We start from the raw sequence: 21,413 nt of genomic DNA on the forward strand, positions 1-21,413 counted from the left end.
GATATGCCACCTTGAGTGAGTGAGTGAGTGAGTTAACCCCTCTCAAGACCTAACAGCTCCTGGCAACTAGTACTTGTTCAATAAATGACATATCATTAACCTGAGCACTCATTGCTGAAACTATAAGTCAAGACAGGAGACAGGTAAGGGGATGGGAAGAAAGAGATCCCTTTGATGGGCTGGAAGAGAACTGGAAGATATGTACCTTCATGTGTAAGTAATTTAACCTTTCAGGCCCTTATTTTCCTTGTTAGTAAAATAAGAAGATTGGATCAGTGACTCTCCAAATATCCCTGCAGACTGTAATGGGGATTTTGTAAGCTACTTTCCATATTGTAAAAACAAAAAACAAAACAAAAAAACCCCCACAAAGTCAGCCATGGCCAGGTGGCTCCGCTGGTTGGAGCATTGTCTTTACAGCAAAAGACTGTAGGTTTGATTTCTTGTCAGAGCACATACCTAGATTGTAGATTTAATCCCCTCGTCGGGGTGCATACAGGAGGCTATCAATCGCTATTTCTCACTTACCTCTCTCTCTCTCTCTCTCTCTCTCTGTAGCTTCTTCTCTCTCTAAAATAAATAAAAACATACCTTTGGGTGAGTATTAAAAAAAAAAAAGGAAATCAGGTATCTACCACCAAAAGGCCATATACTCTTACTAAAAGATCAATTATTCTTTAAAAAGTTAATTTTATATTAATCACTATTTATTATTGTCCACTATTGTCATTTTATATGTAGGGTGTCCCAAAAAATGTATACCAACACTTTGAATAATTATAAAGGCAGTGTTTATTAAAATATATTTCATTTTCAAAATTAAGCTATCAGTTGTGTGAGCATATATACATTTTTTGGGGACACCCTGCATTTCTCTATTCTTGATGGGCAAAAAAGTGGAAACGTTAATGATTAATAAATGCAGAATGTTATGTAGTTATAATCTTTCTTTTAAAAAAATATATATGTATTAATTTCAGAAAGGAAGGAAGAGGGAGAGACAGAAACATCAGAAAGAGAGAATCTCTGATTGGCTGCCTCTTGCACACCCCCCACTGGGGATCTGAGCCCGCAACTCTGTCATGTGCCCTGACCAAGAATCGGGCCAGTGACCTCCTGGTTCACAGGTTGATCCTCCACCACTGAGCCACACCAGCTAGTGAGTAATTACAATTTTTCAAAATAATAAGTTCATCAAGAAAAATTATCCAGCCTGGCCCATGTGGCTCAATGGTTGATCATCAACCCATAAACCAAGAAGTCACGTGTTTGATCATGCCTGGGTTGTGGTTTAATCCCTGGTAGGGGGTGTGCAGAAGATAGCTGATTGATGTTTCTCTCTCATCAATTTGTTTATCTCCCTATCCCTCTTCTTTCCTCTCTCTCTAAAATAAAGAAAAAGAATAGATTACAAACAAAATATCTGACATTATAAATAAAATTGTTTTTAAGAAAAGAATAAAAATGATCCAAAAAGAAAAGAAAAATATTCTGGTCACTATAAATAAACTGACAAAACATTTATAGCATGGGGCAAATAGTTTATATCACTAATTGGTAAACTAATGTATAAATACTTTATGTAATTTATGACTTATATTGCTAATTTATGGACAGAAAATCACCCCATGAAAAATGGGCAAGAAATACAAATATGCAATTTAAAGAAAAGAAATATAGTAGTCAATAAACATTTGAAAAGAATAAAATATTTTTAAAAATCCAGTCTGGCCACGGTGGCTGAGTGGTTGAGCATTGACCTATGACCCATGAGGTCATGGCTTGATTCCCAGTCAAGCACATGCCTGGGTTGCGGGCTCAATGATTCTCTCTCATCATTTATGTTTCTATCTCTCTCTCCCTCTCTCTTCCTCTCTGAAATAAATAAACAAATTATAAATAAATATATATATATATATAATTAAAAAAAGGAAGATCCAAACTGTGCTCAAAGGAGATAAGGTTGGATCACTGGGCCAACAGTCTCTAAGGCACCTTCTTTTCAAAATACTATCTGTAATTGGGGTGGGGCATAATTACCTGATGATGTCACCTAGTGTAAGTGTACCAGTGTTGTAATCCATCCTCTCTCAGGGATTTAAACAGGCAGTTTCATAGGATGAATAACCTACTCCTAATGTCACATTTAGAATGATACTGCCTCTTTCACTCCTGCCCCACAGCAAGTGGGTAGATTGGAAATAAAATCACCCAGGCTGAAGAGATCAACTTGTGATGAGTATGGATAAAGACAATGGGCTAGCCAGTACCACCCAGCCCAGAAAAGTAATCTATGTGGACAAGTTGTAAAAGATGAAACCCAAATTTACAATATTCACCCCAAAGCACCATGGAGTCTTGGCATAGTATTTACTCAAGGTAATCTTAAGCATGTTAAATAACCTCTCTGAGCTTCAGTTTCTTGACCAAAGGAAAAAATCTCAAATCCTTTATAAATAAAAGGTATCATGATGGTTATGACAACTTTTTTTATTCACACGCTTAACTGCTTCCTGTAAAAATTTTCTGAAACAACATATATTCCTTAAAACACTGTTTTTATAGTGTATGTTCCTTAAAAAACTGGTTTCATAAATTATTAATAGCTGTTCCGTGGGAAAAAGCAATTCAGGAGGCAAGTGAGTTTGGAACATGCTGACCTAAACCAAGTTAAACAGATTATTGCAGAACTTCTCAGAAACTTTCATGTGCTAATGTGTATTTCCAAGAAGTGGATGCAATATATAGCTTTTAAACCTTATTTAACAATGAACTCCTTTCTTCCAGGAATATCTTATGGGGCTTAATGGTTCAAGAAAGACAGTTTGGAAAGCCTATCTTTAATATGGGGAATTGGCGGAGACATGGAAATCGTGGCTTCCCTGAGCCTTGTTTTTCTTGCCTATAAAATGAGGATAGTGATACTATTTTACTGGGTATTAAAGCTGAAACGAGGTGATACACAAAGCCTGGCACATGGTAGGCTCATAGCAAATGTTCTTCTCTAAAGCAAGAAAATTGAATAAGCCTAGAACCACTCCCCTCTTCTTTCCCCCAAATTAGCTAAAAATTTTTAACAATAACCACTGGAAAAAATTTTTCTGTGGTCTCCGGAATTATCTGTAGAAGCTATAACCCTCTCAAAAAACAGGGACAGCCCTTACCTCTGAGAGCCAGGGGACAGCTTTATTCCACTGCAGGTAGCTGCTGTTACTGCTGCCACCTCGCTCAAAGTCTTGGTCCTGGCAGAAGAGTGAAGAATGAACTTGGTGGGAATATTAGGGTGAGAACAGGATTTGGGGCCCCTTGAAAATGCCCCCTGGGGAAGTAGAGGTCAGGAGACACAGCCCTGGCCCCAGGAAGCTTATCCACTTAAGGGACACTCCATTTATCATTCACATTATATACCTCAGGAATATACCTCCTTACAGTTTCATCCATGTAACTCCCGAGGTTCTTTTACTTCCTGCATTTTTTTTTTTTTCAGTCTTCCCATATGGAAAGAAACTTTTTCTAATTAGATCAGGCTCTCCAGAAGGCAAGACCTTGCCTTCTTCCTCTGTATCCCCCAGGACTCTGCCCAGATGTCTCCCTCATTTGTCCTAACAAGTGGGAGCTCCTTGGGGACATCCCAACTGTTCCCTACTGTGCAAGTCCACAGGTTCATTTTGGTTCTGGTCTAGTCCCCAGGATCCACATCTGTTCTGGACTCAACCACTGGGCTCTAGGCTAAATTGAATCACAATTTCCCTAACCTCCCTCCCCGTCACCCCAAACCCAATGCTGCTCTGTCCTCACTAGGGACTGTTGATCCAAGAAACACTACAGGAAAAGTGCTCCATTACAAATCTGTCCCCCAGCTATTTGCAGGGGAGGGGTGTCTGTCTATCGCATCACCTCTGACTCTTAGAAGTAAGGATCTGGAATTATAACTAAAGTACCAGCCCAGTCTTCAAGCTGGCAGAAGGCAGAACATGCTGGTCCTGCCTCAAGCCCCCTGTTGCTGCTGGAGATGACGGTCACATACCTGGAGCGTAGACATGGGCATCTTGAACTATGTGCTGAAGGCTTTGAGGAGGACAGGACGGATATCTCTACCCACCCAGCTAGGAAATCCTCTGAGGTCAGAAAGAATCCCAGGAACTCTTTCTCCTCTGCCTCTCTTACCTCAGAAAAGCAGGTTTCCCTTAAGACACATGTGTCAAACACAAGGCCCTCGGGCCAAATCCAGCCCGCCAGGCCTTGCAATGTGGCCCGCACCGCGCTGTCATCACTGCACTCCGCTGTCAGTTTATGACATTGTCAGTTTATGACTGTTCAGTAAACCATTCGGCCCGCGATTTAGGCTGGATTTTAGATTTTGGCCCCTTCTCTGATTGAGTTCGACACCCCTACCTTAAGACTATAAGGACAGGGCCAGCCAAGGTCCCATGTTAATTCACTGGCAGGGAAAATGGGCTGGCTCTGCCACATACCCGGAGGCCTCGTCTCTGGGGATGGTAGAACTGAAGATTTGGATCCACAGCTGGAATGTTCCTGCTGGCTAGAGCCTTGGCCAGTTCTCTCCAGCTGCCATACCCTGAGGAAGGGAAAGAAGAGAGGGACAAGGTCAACATCACTTGAAGACCTCATATATCTGTAAGATTTGGGGGAAATACTAGAGGTAATCATCTTTCCTTCTGCTGTTCCTCACCCCTCTTCACATGGTGGGTATGAAGTGTGAATGGTGGTATTGGGAAAAAATTACAATGTTGGCCAAGGTCAGCTGAGCAGAGAGAGAGGAAATGAGCTGGTAGCCCATTAGGACTTGCTGTCTTCCACAAATCAAGTGGAAATGGAGCATTGTCCTCCCACTGGTAACTGGGACAGGCTGATTCTTCCCCAGTTTCCAGTGGAGGCAGATTTCTCCCATGGCTGCTGTGGAGAAATGGTTGTGAAAGGCAGTGGAACTAAGCTTTTTCCTGCACGAGTTCCCTTTCCAGCTCAGTCTTTTTCCTTTAAGCCCAGGGAAATAGCATGGTACCTAGTTGGGTAGCCCCAACCCACAACTGCACAGCTTTAATCACTGGGTTGCTGGATGGATCTAGAGGTGGGAAAGGCAGGAAATGGTGGGCCTGGGACTTGGTGTGTATCAAACAAATTTATAAGATTCGAAGCCTAGATATTCCTGGATTGATCTGGGGGCTGTGTGACTACCGAGGCCTGCACCCTGACTGCTCTAAAACTAGTTGACTTACACATATCTGGGAAGGCTAGAAGCCAAACTATGATGAAAGTGAGAGGTACAGGAAACCACTTGCATTCATAATCAAGCAAAGAGGCAAGGAGCTGCACTGAGGGTGAGGGTGGAGAGAAATCAAAATTCAGTGGTCACACTGCTATTCACTGGGGGTCAGAGCCTACTAACTGTGAAGGAGATGGCTTGGGCATGGATGTTAGACTTCGAATGTGTGGAACCAAACCACTGTGAGCCATAATCAGGATCACAGACAATCAAGGACTGGAGGGGCTTTCAGGATTGTGTAGTCATTTCCAGGTGAGGAAAATGGGACCCTGGTGGTCAAATGGCTTATCTAGGCTTACTTGGTGTATAGTGACAAGCCTAAAACTAAAATAGATTCAAAATCTATTAAACGAGCTGCTGCTTTCCCTTCAACAACTCCATCAAGACACTACCATGATACTACAGTGGATACAGCACACAGGAATCAGACCGACATCTCTGATCCCTGGGAGCCAATAGCAGGTCGAAAGCAAAAGTTTCCCAGGAACCCCTTTGCGGCACCAGGAGAGAGATGGACAGTCAACCAGACAGGGGAAAGAGCACAACCCACAAATATGGGCCCACAGAAGGTGGACATCAGTGTTTTGCATGAGTGTTTATGAAGCTGACCCTAGAAGGAGATAGACTATGAGGGTGTGGGGTGCTTTTCTTACAGTTTTGTGTAACCCTTTAGTGTTTACTAAGCACCTCATAGTCGTGATCTCATTTGAGCCTTATGAGAATCTATGAAATAGATCAGGTCTGATTATTCCCATTTCACAGATGGGGAAAGAGAAGCTCAGAATTTAAAGTCACAGAGTTAGTTGTTTCAAAGCCAGAATCAGAACAGAGAGCCTCTCTGTCTCATAAGCCGGAGTTTTCTCATTCCGCCTACATTTGCTCCTGTGGGACTTTTTGGCACAGACTTTGAGGAGTTCTGGGGGCAGAGGCCTCAGCTGGGGATCTGCGCCTCTGGGTTTCTACACAGACATCAAACCTCTGCGCATGTTATGTTTATAGGAACTTCTGCAGATTTATCCCTCTGCCTGTTATCAAGGTCTCTCCTGTTTCCATGGCTGGCCAGCTGGCAGTCAGAAGCAGCAGGTCAGATTAGTTCATGCAGGGGATGTTCTGGGGAAGCAGGATTCTGGGGCCACTGAAGTGAGGTGAGGATATGGGAGTGAGGCAGAAAGATAACAAATGTGCCCAATTTTACATGCTGCATCTCTGGATGAGCTCAGGGGAAAGCTGTTTGTTCATCTGCTCTTCCCAGCTCAGCCACATCTCATGTAAGAGCCCATCCCTGCCCAAGCCCTGGGAGCTGCTGGCTGGCGGCGGGGGCTCAGGTGGCTGGGTGAAAAATAAGTCACCCTCGGGAGGGAGAGGGCAGGCCCTGCTTGCTTCTGTCTCTGAATGACTGGGTCATCTCTTCCTTGACTTTGCACTTATGACTAAAAACCATCTATTTCAGATAAAGTTGTGAGGAAATAACAATAAAAATGCTTTTTGCCCTATCAGTGGGAGTTATAGGTCTCAGATGCACATTCTTTCTCACAATTAGTTTTAAATTCCAGTCAAATTCTTCTTCTTTTTTTTTTTTTTTTAATATATTTTATTGATTTTTTACAGAGAGGAAGAGAGAGGGAGGGAGAGTTAGAAACATCGATGAGAGAGAATCATTGATCAGCTGCCTCCTGCACACCCCCTACTGGGGAAGTGCCCACAACCAAGGTACATGCCCTTGACCAGAATCGAACCTGGGACTTTTTAGTCCGCAGGCTGACGCTCTAGCCACTGAGCCAAACGGGCTTCGGCTCAAATTCTTTTGACTCTTAAAAGTCACACTAAAAGTGACACAACTTACCCTAAGGCCAATGAACTACCACTTGGTCTTCAGCAAGTCTTCTCCTGGCATTCACTGGGCATTGACAAAGACTCTCTCCTTGGTCATATCTTAGACAGGCTCCTCTGAGCCCTCTTGTAGACTAGGCCTCATCTTTGGGCCCTGTACTTGGCCTGCCTAAGCCAGTTTTTAGGAAGAATCCTGTTAAATGATTCCCCATACCCTTAATGTCTCTTTTTAGTAATTTTTCATGCACTGACCCACTCAGTCTGTTTCCTGACTATTAATCCCCAGGCCTCACCATATTGAGAATTGAGCTCAGTTCTACACTGAAGTCTCTCTCCCATATTGTGATAGTACTGAACAAAATCTGTCTTTATCACCTTTAACTACTGTCCAGCTCTATTTCTCTTTAAAAGAAAGTAAGCAGTGGCTCTCTCAGTGAACAAGGAAAACCCACTGCGGGGAGTGGAGGTGATGCTAGCCATGCCCTGCCCCTGGATCACAGGTGAGTCTGAATGGCCTTGAAATACATGCCAAGTCCACAGGCCAGCCTTCAGCAGTCGAAGGAGTAGGAAACTCCCTTTGCAAACTTCACAACATAGGAGAAAGACAAGCTAGGCTTTGGAGTCAGAAAGGTCAAATTGTACACCCACCACTTGAAACAATGACTACTGATCAAGTTATTTAACCACTTTGGCCTTAGTTTCTTCATCTGGATGGTGGGATAAAAACACCTGCCTCATAGCATCAGTGTGAGGACTAAATTATGCATGTCAGACCTAGTGTGGTGTCTGACACACACACACAGTAATTACTCAGTAAGTATTCCTCCCCACTAACAATTTCTGACTTCGGGGTTTTGGACTTGGGAGTCAGAAGATGTGAGTTCTAGCCCATTTAAAATTCTATAAACTTCAGTTCTGGCCAGTGTGGCTCAGTTGTTTGGGCACCGTCCTGTACACCAAAAGGTTGCCAATTTGATTCTGGTTAGGGCAGATGCTCAGGTTGTGGGCTTGATCCCTGACTGGGGTGTGTACAGGAAGCAGCCAACTGATGTTTCACTCGCACATCGATGTTTCTCTCCCTCCCTTATTCTCTCTAAAAATCAGTAAAAATATCTTTTAAAAAAACTCTATAAACTGCAAATGGCTAGTAACTTCTCACTCTCTTCTTTCTGTGCTTATTGACCAGAGAAGTAAGGACTGTGGGCCAGCAGTGACTCAGTGGTAGGGCAAGATAACACTTCCCGTATTTCTTTTTTTTAAAATATATATTTTATTGATTTTTCACAGAGAGGAAGAGAGAGGGATAGAGAGTTAGAAACATTGATGAGAGAGAATCATAGATCAGCTGCCTCCTGCACACCCCCTACTGGGGATGTGCCTGCAACCAAGGTACATGCCCTTGACCGGAATCGAACCCGGGACCTTTCAGTCCGCAGGCCGACGCTCTATCCACTGAGCCAAACCGGTCCCGGCAACACTTCCCGTATTTCATGGGCACTGCTTTCTGTCCTACATTCCCACATCCCGCTGTCCCCTAGCCATCCCCCCGACACACACTTACTACTCACCAAGTGCCTATTAAGTGTGAGGCACTGGGCTGGGCATTTTCCTCTGTACTCACACAGCTTGTGGATACCCAGGCATTGCTTAGTCCCCGTGGGGAACACAGAGCTAAAGAATGTGCTGATTTAACTACTGACACTCGTCACTTGCCTGCTAGTAAGTGAACTCCTCCTGCTCCTGGCCAGACCTCTCCTCCCAGAGTGCCAGCTGCCAAGGCCTATTTCTCCTACAACAGGTGTCACATTTGTGCCAGAAGACAGACACCCCGGTCTCAGGTGACAGATAAAGCAGCACCATGGGCCTAACATTCTGCCTTCACAAAACTGGGCTATCAAATTCACCATCAGCCAGAACTTTGCCATCATTCCTCCTCTGTGTAATATGGATTCTTCAAAGGCCTGGGGATGATCATTTTGGGTCTACATATATTTCTTGGTACTTTTTTTCCAAACACTCTCACATACATTATTACACTACAGCTTCACACTGTCATTTCCATTTTAGAGATAAAGAAACAGAGAGGTAAAGTCACAGGGTAAGATAACCCATGTAAAGGACTTAGTGCCTGAACATAAAAAACACTTAACACACTGCAAGTTATCATTTTATTATTAGTCCCAGTGCTGCAGATCTGAAACTTACATTCACTTATCTTCACTTCTGGTATGATTCTCTGGATGATATGTCATGTGGTCAAGCAGGACATTCATACCAGGAAGAAAGTAAGCCTCTTGCTGTTGAGGCAGATTTTGGATTTTGAAAGTATAGCTGACAGGCTTGCTGATGCATTGGCTATGGGGAGAGGAATTGAGAATGATTCAAAGATTTCTGACCTCGGCAGTTTGGAAGGCTGGAGCTGCCATTTACTAAGACAGGGAACCTAGGATGGGGTGTAAAGAGTAATGCCTGAAAGAGAAGTGGAAGCATTAGAGGTGGTGGTGGGAACATCCAGAAGGTATGTGGGGGGCAGGGGAGGGCGGGTATCATCCAGGAGGCAGAGGCCATGGAAACTGCATTTCTGAAGCTCTATCTCCGGCTGGGGGGCAGGGCTCCTTTCCCTCTTGCAAAGAGGCTGTGGGAACATGGGAACATGGATTGAAGGAGGAGCCTCATAGAGCTGGCCCCACAGGTGTAAAGGACACAAAGACCCAAGTGAATGTAGACAATGTGCTAAGAGGCCCAGCATCTGTACAGAGAAAAGGTGAAGAAATCTGGAGGAGCTGAGCAGAGTTGGAGCCCTTGTTCCTCAAGAGAACAGGAGGTTGTCCAGGAAACAGGAGGCTGTGACACCCAGACCACAGTTCTACAAATGTTAGGAACCGACACTGAGACCCAGGACAAAAAAAGGAGGGACTGCGAGGGCTGGTTACACATCCTCAGCAGAACAAAGATGTTATGGCAAGAAAACCCCAGGGCCTGGACCCCACCACAAACCTGAGTTAGCACAGCCAGCCGGCGAGGAAGCCAGGACTGGGAGGGAATCTCTAAGGCAAACCCAAAGTTCCAATGTCGGTGTGGCTTCATCTTTCCTTTCCAGCCTATAACACCACAGGGAATTTGATGCAAGAGAAATTATTACTATGTACAGTACCTTTAACAGTTAACATTTATATGTCAGGCATATGTACACTTATATTAATACTAGAGGCCTGATGCACTGGATGTCTCTCATCCCAGCCTGCCACCTCTCACAGTCCAGGAGCCCTCAGGAGCGGGAGGCAACTGTCAATCAGGGGAAGGTGACACCCCCATCACACCTCTGCTGATGCCATTGCCGGCAGCGCAAGCCTCGACCAGCTCTGGTTACCTGAGCCTCAGGGGCCCCTTGGCAGCTAGACAGCCACCATCCAAGGTTTGCCTGTGCCTCAGGCTGGCCCTGGGTGGCTGGGAGGCTGAGAGCGGGTCAGGCTGCACCATGCACCTGCCATATCCCCTCTCTCCCCCGGCTAGGCTGAAAGGACTGGAGGACTCTTGCTGGGCTGAGGGGACTGGACCCCACCATCGTATGGCTATGGGCACTGCCATCTGTGTGATGGTGTGATGGTCAATTTGCATATCCCCTCTTTATTAGATAAGATTAAATAAAAGATAGATTATTTTATGTAATACAACAACCCTTCATGAAAACAAGGCTTAGAGGTTAAAATCTTGCTGATAGTCACAAAGGTACTAAATGAGAGAGGCCAGTACATGTAAACTCAGGACAAGAGCCTGTGACCTTAATTCCTTTACCTTCTATTGAATATACTTGAGGATTGTTGTCCATGTGTACCATCATTGCCATTACTATTTGTGTCAGGTACTTATTTAGTCACCAGTCTAGCCCCTTCTCAACCCTTTGAAATTACCTCCCACTCACCCACCCATATCTGCCACACACACACTCCAGATTACTCCAATTTGGACGTTAACAAATACTCTCTGAAAAGCTAAAGGAAAACTAATGGGAGTATGGAAACTGCCAAAACAGCTAGAAAACTGGACATGAAACACCTGAGCATAGGCCTGCTCCCCTCTTCCTAGTTTCTGCACCTCTTCCTTCTCAACCTTAGGTAATCCAGCTGTGTGTCTGTGGGCAGGGGTTGGCGCAGAGGATTCTAAATGGTTTTGTCAGCTCCATCTCACTTTCCCTCACAGCTCAGGTGTTGAGGGGAGGAGGAGCGGGGAACAGAAGAGAGATGGAATTCTGAGTCTCCCTAACTCCTCTTTGTGTGAGTAGACAGAGTTGGGTAGGCCCCTGATGAACCTCTTCCCCATAGCTTCCCCTTTCCCCAAGCTGCTGCTGCTCCCCATCTCCCTGCCAAGCCAGCACCTGAGCTGCTGTAATGATTGTGGCTGCCGGCAGGTTGAGGCTTGTCAGCAAGACGCCAGGGACTATACCTGTTGCCCTGAATGCTGCCTAAAGGGGGCCCAGGGGACACGAGAGCTATGCCAGGTATATGCTCGTGTTTCGGCTCTGCTGGCAGTGTTTCCTGCTCACCCAAACTTCTAGATTCATGTATAAAACTTCAAGGGGGTAGATAAAGGAGTAGATAGAAGGCATGTGCCCATTCTAGTCTGCTGCAGCTGCTCTGGGAAAAGGGTCTGTACACAACCCAGCTAGGAACGTTCCATTCCCTAAGCCATAGATATGATCAGTAGAGACCCCAGAAGGTTTGGTCAGGCCATGAGGCACCTCCAAGATATGTCATCATCACCATCATCCATTACAAAAAAAAAAAAAAAAGAAAGAAAAGAAAAAGAAAAAGAAAGAAAGAAAGGAAAAAAGAAAGAAAGAAAGAAAGAAAACACAAATAAAACCCCACAATGTCTAAGGCCCCGTTTACTAGTCATGACAGGACAAGTACAGCCACAAACACGTTCTTTCCAAGGGCAATTTTGACTAAAGACCCTTAAAGAAATGGGATGATTTCAGAAAAACATAGAGGAAACAGGATCCAGGATTTCTAAAACAGGACCAAGCCCATTAAAAAGGTGCTTTAATCTCTGGATGACCTAGGCAAGGACCACTCTGGTGTTTTCAGGATTTTTTGGAACCCAGTAGACCTGTCATTTCCATTCTTCTTTCCAGAGTGGGACACAGACAAGCTTCAGAACATGGAGAAAGATGTGGGCCGATCTTTTCCCTTCCTGGAACCAAGAGTAAGCAATCAACAGGTTGGGGAAGATTAAATAAATGAATCAACCACCAGGCATCTATTTACCACCACTGTATACTTACTACTCTGCCAGCTGCTGTGATAGAGAGGTACAAACAGAGCAGTTCAGTCCATCCATTCCTAGGTGCTGTTAGGGCAGATATCATGTTAAGAAGTGAAAGGACCAATCTGTCTGTGACTCCTGTATGTGTCGTGGCACTCACACCCATGCCCACATGCAAGGCTTACAGAAGCCAGTTCTGCTTTATGTAACAGGCAGGTACACATTAGATAGCAGGCTAACTGGATGCTAATGATGTGATATTGCTCAATGATTTTTCAGAGTTACAGGAACCTTGAGCAAAATGCTCAGCAAATATTTTATGGGATAAGGGAGCTGGTCTTCAGGGTCCCAAAGAGTTCAGGAGAAGCAACATAGATATAGCGAAACCCTGACTCTTTAAGATGGCAGTGGAGTATTTCAGCAGAAATGTCACTAGGACTCACCTGAAGATTTGACATTGCCATGAAAGCTCTAAGGCAGTGGTTCTCAACCTTTCTAATGCTGTGACCCTTTAATACAGTTCCTCATGCTGTGGTGACCCCTAACCATAAAATTATTTTTTGTTGCTATTTCATAACTGTAATTTTGCTATTGTTAGTGAATTGTTATGTAAATATCTGTGTTTTCCAATGATCTTAGGCTCTACAGCAGCCTTCCCACAGGTTGAGAACCACTAGCAAGGTTGCCCAAGGGTCGCTTTTTCCCTCCCAACAAAATACCATTTTAATGGAAACTAAGGGTTAGACCACACCAAGGGCAGAGGCCTAAGTTGTATGTTAGCCCCCATTCCTAAGTCAAACATCCCAACCCAATCCATCTACCTAATGTTTTTGTATCAGAGCTCTTTCATATCTTGGTCTCATTTTTTTTTAATTGATTTGAGAGAGAGAGAGAGAGAGAGAGAGAGAGAGAGAGAGAGAGAGAGAAAGAGAGAGAGAGAGAACTGATCTATTGTCCCACTTATTTATGCATTTATTGGTCTATTCCTGTATGTGCCCTGACTAGGGATTAAACCTGCAACCTTGGCATATTAGACAATGTTCCAATCAACTGAACTAGACTCAGGAAGGGCAACTCATTCTTACTTTTATCCCAAGACCATGAATTATTTCCATTCTGCTGATGGGGACTCAGAGATCAGTTAATAGATTCATCTAATATCCAAGGAAGCCAGTGATTAGACCAGGCAACAGCCTAGGCCTTTGGTTCTCGGCTCAAGGCTCAGTACATCACAGCACAGTGCTCATCTGTGGCTACCAGAGTTAAATGGGCTGTAGGACGGGGGTGTCTGGGGAGAACTCTGACCCCAAACTAGGAAAAAGTTGAAAATTATCACTGTGCTAGCAGGAACTAGGTCTTGTTTGTTAATACATTTTCACTGTATAAGTCAACTGAAATGAGCAGCTTCAACACATCCCAGCTTCAGAAAGAGGTTAAATTACTTGGCCTGGTTTTATGATCCCATTGTATAAATCAGGCACTTGTTGCATGTGGAATAAACAAATGAGTGTGTGACAAAGAGGATTCCGGGAGGGGCCTGACACATCTGTCATCATAGAACTGATTAGGTGTCTTTTGGCCAGAGACTGAATGAAAGACAGACATTGGCCCTAATATTCTGAAAAACTGGGCACTCACAATGGCACAGATGTCAAGTCACAACTCAAAGGAACCTCTAAGGTAGGGGTGTCGAACTCAATCAGAGAAGGGGCCAAAATCTAAAATCCAGCCTAAATCGCGGGCCGAATGGTTTACTGAACAGTCATAAACTGACAATGTCATAAACTGACAGCGGAGTGCAGTGATGACAGCGCGGTGCGGGCCACATTGCAAGGCCTGGCGGGCTGGATTTGGCCCGCGGGCCTTGTGTTTGACACATGTGCTCTAAGGAAAAGCTCTTCCTTTAGAGGACACTTGTTCTCTTTTTTAAAAAAATTAATTTCTAGCCCTCCCTGGGTAGCTCAGTTGGTTAGAGCACATTCTGATATGCCAAGGTTGTGGGTTTGACCCTGGTCAGGACACATACAAGAATCAACCAATGAATGCATATATAAGGGGAACAAGAAATTGATGTTTCTCCTTCTCTTTCTTCCTCTACCTTCTTCTCTCTCTCTCTTTAAAATCAATTAAAAAATTTTTAATTTCTAGATGAATGTGTGTATATCTGTATGTGTTAAAATATAATAAGCAAAATTTGCCACCTTTACCATTTTTAAGTGTTCAGCTCATTGGCATAAGTATATTTACATAGCAATATAAATTGTTTTTAAGTGTTCAGCTCATTGACATAAGTATATTTACATAACAATATTTACATTGCAACCATCACCACAATCCATCTCCAGAACAAACTAAAACTATACCCAGTAAATACTAATTCCCTGTTCCTCTCTGAGGCCTTGGCAACTACCATTCTACACTGTCTCTATGCATTGGACTCTGCTAGGTATCACAAATAAGTACAACAATATTTGGCCTTGTGTGTCTGGCTTATGTCACAGCATAATGTCCTCAAGTTTCATCCATGTAGTAGCATCTGTCAGAATTTCCTTCCTTTTCAAGGCTGAACTATATGCCATTGTATACCACATTTGGTTTACCTATTCGCCCACCACTGGGCACTTGGGTAGTTTTCACCTTTTGGCTGTTGTAAATAATGCAGCTGTCAACATGGGTGTGCGCAAGTATCTGTTCCAGTCCCTGCCTTCTCTTCTTTTGGTACAGCCCTCTCCTTTAAACTGCTAACCTCGATCCATTCTTCCAAAGATAAAAGTAGGAGCTGAAGGCCAAGGGGGGCCAGGCCAGAATGCTAACCTCATAGTAGAGACATGGTGGCAAACCACATGTTTGACTGAGAATGCAGGGAGTCTGGGGAACAGTGGGTGGCAGGAGGAGTGTTGAGTGGGTTGGATCGGCCGGAGCAATCCCAGCCCAAAAGTACAGAGGAAATGCAGACCTTCTGAGTGAGCCCAGAATAGGGCTTTCCTTAAGGACAGTGATGTCCTAGTCAAAGTTTCCACATATCCCAGCTTCAGAGAGAGGTTTACGTTATTGGGCCCCTAGAAACTATAGCTCAGTGCTGACAGTGGTCCATGAACTGTTGGCTACCTGTCCTCAGTGAGATAAGCACTTAGAACCCTTTAGTGCAATCTGACATTGCAGCTACATAGACATGGAACAGTGGAGTCACCTCACCAAACATAACAGACCATTCTGGACCTTTTGAACTCCTATGGTTAGTGGCATGTGTTGCAAACTGCCTAATGTAAAGTCAGTGACAGGCTGAGAACTAAAAACCAAAACTAGAAAAGCAGGTCCTCCACTACAGTTTGTTGCACTTAGCACCATGGGCCTGCCTTCCTCTTTTTCCCTCCCTTCCTTCCCTCCTCTCTTCCTTCCTAACTTAGGCAAAAAGGTCAATTTTGAGAAAGACTACAGAGTAGCTCACAGAATAAAAGAGAGAACCTCACAACCAAGCCCCAGAAAGGCGAAGAACCAGATCAGTGACGAATCTCAGCAGCCAGTCAATGACTCAGCTCCAAACACCTCTGTGTGTCTTTGCTCAGAATCAAAATTCCCAGGAAAGAAGTCTGGATGCCTTAGCTTGGGCCAGGTATCTCTTTGGTGGTGAAAGGATGGGGCCTTTTTCATTAGGAGAACAGGCGGTTTTACTGTGGGAAGTTTCTGACGCTTCTATGACAAAACAGCTCAACTCTGAGTAACTGTTATTCCTAAAACAAAAGTGGGGTTTATCTGAGAGCCATTATATTTTTTTAAAGCAGGATCACATAAAATGCAGATATAGCTGAGTATTAAAGACGCAGACACATGGAGTTAGTTCTATAATACTTAAGAGACTTTACAGAATATGAGGAAGGCAGGAACAATGATTATTTAGAATATCCTCAGGAAAAGTGAGTTCCAGGCAATGATCAAAACATATCTTGGGCCGAAAACCGGTTTGGCTCAGTGGTAGAGCATCGGTCTGCGGACTGAAAGGTCCCAGGTTCGATTCCGGCATGTACGTTGGTTGAGGGCACATCCCCGATAGGGGATGTGTAAGAGGCAGCTGGTCGATGTTTCTAGCTCTCTATCTCTCTCCCTTCCTCTCTGTGGAAAGTCAATAAAATATATTAAAAAAAAAAAAAAAAAAACATATCTTGGAAAGATGAGGTGAAGCAATCATCTATCAGAGCATCTGAAAGTAATGCTCCATCAACTCAATTAACCTTGGTTAAAAAAAAAACAGAAAAGGTAAGAACTGTTGTAGTCTAGGAGAGCTCAGAAGCCATGGGTGAAAGCCCCCACAGGGTACATATCAGAAAGCTGAAGGCTCAAACACCGGAGTCACTGCCTGGGTCCAGAGCAAGTCAGAGGCAGGAGCAGGTCTGGATCCCAGGTCTCCTCTCATCTGGTTCAGGCTTCAGTTCGGACCACACAAATAACCTGCTGAAGTGGGGGGATAGTGGTGGTGGGGAGGGGGGCAGGTAGTGGAGGTGGTGGTGGTGGTGGTGGTGGTGGTGGAGGTGGTGGTAAAGTAGCATTCTGTAGTTTGGAAAATGGACTGAGCACGGCCCCTCTTGTGGAAACAAGATCGTGGTCTAAAGAGACAGTTTCTCTGGAATTTGAGCGTTTGGTTCCAGACCAGTTCTAAGTCTAACACAGGTCTTTGTGTAGAGGAAGGTTTTTGAGCTCATCTCATTAGTGTCCAACAAATAATGTGATTATTAGGTCTGGGTTTCCCAGGTTTCCTCATCAGAGGAAGGCTGTGTCACACATACCTTTGCCACTCCCCTTGCCATAGCTTTAAATATTGAAGATGTTTGTTAAATGACTACTGCACTAAAATACCTTTGTGTTTTTCTCTTACTAAATTTTGTTCTGTAAGCACACTTATTTATTTTTATTTTTTAAATATCTTTTTTTTATTGATTTTAGAGAGAAAGGGAAAGATAGAAAGATCAATGCTGAGAGAAAATCATGAATCAGTTGCCTTCTGTATGCCCCTTCCTAGGGATTGAGACCACAACCCAGGCATGTGCCCTGACCCAGAATCAAACCGTGACCTCCTGGTTTATAGGTCAACAATCAATCATTGGGCCACGCCGGCCGGGCTCTAAACATATTTATTTAAAAATATTCAGCCTGCCTGGCTTGACTCAGTGGTTGAGTGTCAATCTATGAACCAGGAGGTCACGGTTCAATTCTTGGTCAGGCTACATGCCCCGGTTGTGGGCTTGATCCCCAGTTAGAGGGCTTGCAGGATGCAGCCAATCAATGGTTCTCTCTCATCACTGATGTTTCTATCTCTCTTTCCCTCTCCTATCCTCTCTGAAATCAATAAAAATATTTTTAAAATATTCAATCAACATACATGGAAATATCCACAAGCACATCAAACACTTCTTTGCTATATATCTATTCACATTCTGCATGGGAGGAAAAATATCCTTTTCTCTAACAACCATTTTTTTAAATAAATGAACAGTCTGGGGCAGGGGTGGGAGCAGGCTAGAAAAGGTCAATGGGAGAAAAAGAGGGACATATGTAATATTTTCAACAATAAAGACTTAAAAAAAAAAAATAAATGAGCAAATGTAAGTAAACTTGAGAATAGGGAGAGAGATTTAGACTCAGTAGGAAAGAGGCTAAGTAGGAGTAGCAGTAGTCAGCCCATCAGTTTATCTGTTTTCTATCTTTACAAAATAATCTGCTCAGTGGACTGCAGTGTGATTGTTAAAATATCTACATTAGCTCATATACCATTGGTCACAATACTATTGGGTAATCCCTGCCAGTCTAATCTTTCCTTTACAAATGTAGTGAAACACTGACTCCTATCATGGCTGATTAAACTTGTTAGTATATGATTTTTATATACCATACAGTCAAAGTACCAGCTCTATGACTACAGAGAAAAGTGCAATAAATAGAAAAGAGAAAATTTTATTAAGTCAACTGGTTATTTCATGTGTCCGTGATTATGTTTTCTGAGCCCCAAACCAGGCAATAGATTGTCTGAAACAGTTCATCTTTTCTGGAAACCCAGACCTAATAATCACATTATTTGTTTGACACTAATGATCAGCTTCACAGATTTCTACTGTTCTTACTCTCACCAAATTTGCTAAATTCTCTGGTGAAATGCCCAGCCAGGCTAGATCTATACAACCCTATCTAGCCCATTCATAGTGGGATTGACAGGAATGTTGGCTAAAAATGCACAAGTAGTTCAAGAGGATAAAAGTTCATCCTAGGATCGTCTATCCCATGCTCTGTTCCCTCCCAACCGCCCCCAACAATTTTTTCCAGCACTCTCTTTCCCTTGAGCCAGCGGGCTGATGCTTGCTTACCTCCATGCCTGACAGAAGTGGCAGCTGCCCAAACCATGCACAGAAGTGGGGACAACACAGAATCATTGCTAGGTCAAATACAGTTTGAAATTCCCCCATACAGAGGACATATGGAGGTGGTAGAAAGCCAAGAATATGAAAACGACTACTCTAGCAAAGAAAAATCTCCAGGTAAACTTCCCTGGAATTATCATGAGCACTATAAAAAGTTAAGTGAGTGCCCAGTCAGCATGTCTCAGTGGTTGAGTGTGGACCTATGAACCAGAAAGTCAGATTTGATTCCTGGTCAGGACACATGCCTGGGTTGCGGGCTCTATTCCCAGTGTGGAGTGTGCAAAGGGCAGCTGGCCAATGATTCTCTCTCATCATTGATGTTTCTCTTTCTCCCTCTTCCTTCCTCTCTGAAATAAATAAAAATATACTTTAAAAAATAATAAAATATTGAGTTATTGCAACTCAATAACTCAACTCTATCTAGTTTTTGCCAAGGAGACTGAACTAAGAAGCAACAGTCACTCAACCTGAATTTGTGTGCCCGATTTGGTTTAAAGTATCTTAGTGAATCAACAAGTGAACAAGGTCTGGTGGGAACCAAAGAAGAGCTCAAGGACAGCTAGAGATGAGCTGATAAAAACTGCTCTCCAAATTGGACACAACTACTCTAATCTTTTGAGAAAGAGAGAGGGGAAAAGGGAGAGAGAGCGCGCACTTTGGAGAAGGAACCAGTGCACAAGAAAACTCCAAAGATGAAAAGCAAAGGGAAACTCACTACCACTGAGCCGCGTGCTGCTAACAGTTTAATATTTCAATCTTTCTGATCTGTGCAATTCTCATTTTACCTATGTGATACCTAAATGGTTTCTGGAACTTTTTCCTACCAGGAGCACTTGTGAAAACAGTGAGGCACAGAGAACTTAGATCATTTTTTGGCTTCCTGAGCATAAACTTTGATATTTAATGACCTGTGATAGCAGTCGGTATCTTAGTAATACATAAAACCCTTGGGGATCTATTAACTGTTTAGCAATCCCAGGTCTTAGGGGAATATGTTTTCCATCTTTCAAAGAGCCTGTTGTAGGTGGTTTGTAGTAAGATGCAAATATTCCCTGGAGTGGGCTGAGGCACTGAGCTAGGTTTCCCTGGAGTTTACCACCATACAAAAACAAGTACAGCTTTCTCACAAAGACTGCACAGTCTGTTATTTATTTTGAATTGGCTTTTTGGATCAGTTTATTAGAGCTCTGATGGTTGCACTAAATGGCTCATAGTGGGAAAGAAGCTTTAAAAATTTTTTTTAAAAGAGGAAGCTGCATGCGCAGTCAATTAACTGCATTTACTGAGCTATCCTATATAATAAAGAGGTAATATGCAAGTTGACTCTCACACCCTTGCATCACAAGATGGCCACCCCCACGTTGTCACAAGATGGTTGCCCCCATGCCATCACAAGATGGCCACTCCCACATTGTCACAAGATGGCGGGCAGGAGAAGGTAATTGGGGTCAGCCAGGCCTGCAGGGGAGGGTAATAAGGGACGATCAGGCTTGCAGGAGATGGCAGTAGGTTGTGATCTGGCCGGCAGAGGAGCAGTTAGATGTCAATCATGCTGTCAGGGGAACAGTTAGTTGTCAATCAGGCCAGCAGGGGAGTGGTTAGGGGCAATCAGGCAGTCAAGCAGGGGACTGGTTAGGAGCTAGCAGTACCAGATTGTGAGAGGGATGTCTGACTGCCGGTTTATGCCCGCAGTGAATGAGTCTAAACTGGCAGTTGACATCCCCAAGGGGTCCCAGATTGGAGAGGGTGCAGGCCAGGATGAGGGACACCCCTACCCACTGCCGTGCACGAATTTTGTGCACCGGGCCTCTAGTTGCTTTGCCTGGCTCTGGGTGGGTGGGTGATCAAGTATTGTGTTCACAATCAGTTTCAAGCAAGAAATATATAGAATTGAATACCAGCCTTGCCACTGTCTATCTGTGTGACCGTCAGCAAATTCCTTTCCCTCTCAGAGGCTCAGCTGTCTCATCTCCCTATCTCCTCTCATTCAGTTAGAAAGAATAATTAGGACCAATGAATGAATTAAAATAATATTTGTTCCATTCAGTCAGGCAACAGGCAGCTCCTTTTGCATTCACAGTACTAGCTCTTTTTAAAAATATATATATATTATTAATTTTTTACAGAGAGGAAGGAAGAGGGATAGAGAGTTAGAAACATTGATCAGCTGCCTCCTGTACACTCCCCAATGGGTATGTGCCCACAACTGAGGTACATGCCCTTAACCAGTATCGAACCTGGGACCCTTGAGTCCACAGGCAAACACTATCCACAGAGCCGAACTGGTTAGGGCCATAGTACTAGCTCTTTACACTTGGCCAGACATTTTACATTAGTTAATTTCCAATGCACAATGACTCTGTAAGGTATTACTTTCCCCATTCTCCTAAAAATAAAACTGAGGTTTGACAAGTTCACATGATTTGCTCAAGATCCCGTAAGTAGCCAAACTGGGATTCAAACTACTTCTATTGGTTCCAAAGTCCACAGTCTTTCCACTGCTGCCCATAAACCCTCACTGCACCCTGTGAAGTTAATTTTATGGAGGCACATTTATGGTAAAGAAATGGAGGCTAAGGAACCAGCCCAGGTCAGCAAGTCACAGCTGCTGGCCCTGCCGTCGCTGT

General features: G+C 43.8%; 1 protein-coding gene across 1 annotated transcript in view; it reads right to left on the reverse strand.

Annotated features, from left to right (window-relative positions):
- Positions 1-21,413, reverse strand: part of B4GALNT3 (beta-1,4-N-acetyl-galactosaminyltransferase 3) — a gene marked incomplete at its 5' end in the record, with an annotated part of 96,946 nt that overhangs the window by 20,813 nt on the left and 54,720 nt on the right. The window contains 2 exons of the mRNA XM_084878240.1: positions 3,165-3,242; positions 4,476-4,579. Coding sequence (XP_084734366.1) covers positions 3,165-3,242; positions 4,476-4,579 — 182 coding nt within the window. The remainder of the gene's footprint in view (positions 1-3,164; positions 3,243-4,475; positions 4,580-21,413) is intronic.

Source organism: Pipistrellus hanaki, assembly GCF_964339955.1.
Source record: "Pipistrellus hanaki genome assembly, chromosome: 3".
NCBI classification, from domain to species: domain Eukaryota; kingdom Metazoa; phylum Chordata; class Mammalia; order Chiroptera; family Vespertilionidae; genus Pipistrellus; species Pipistrellus hanaki.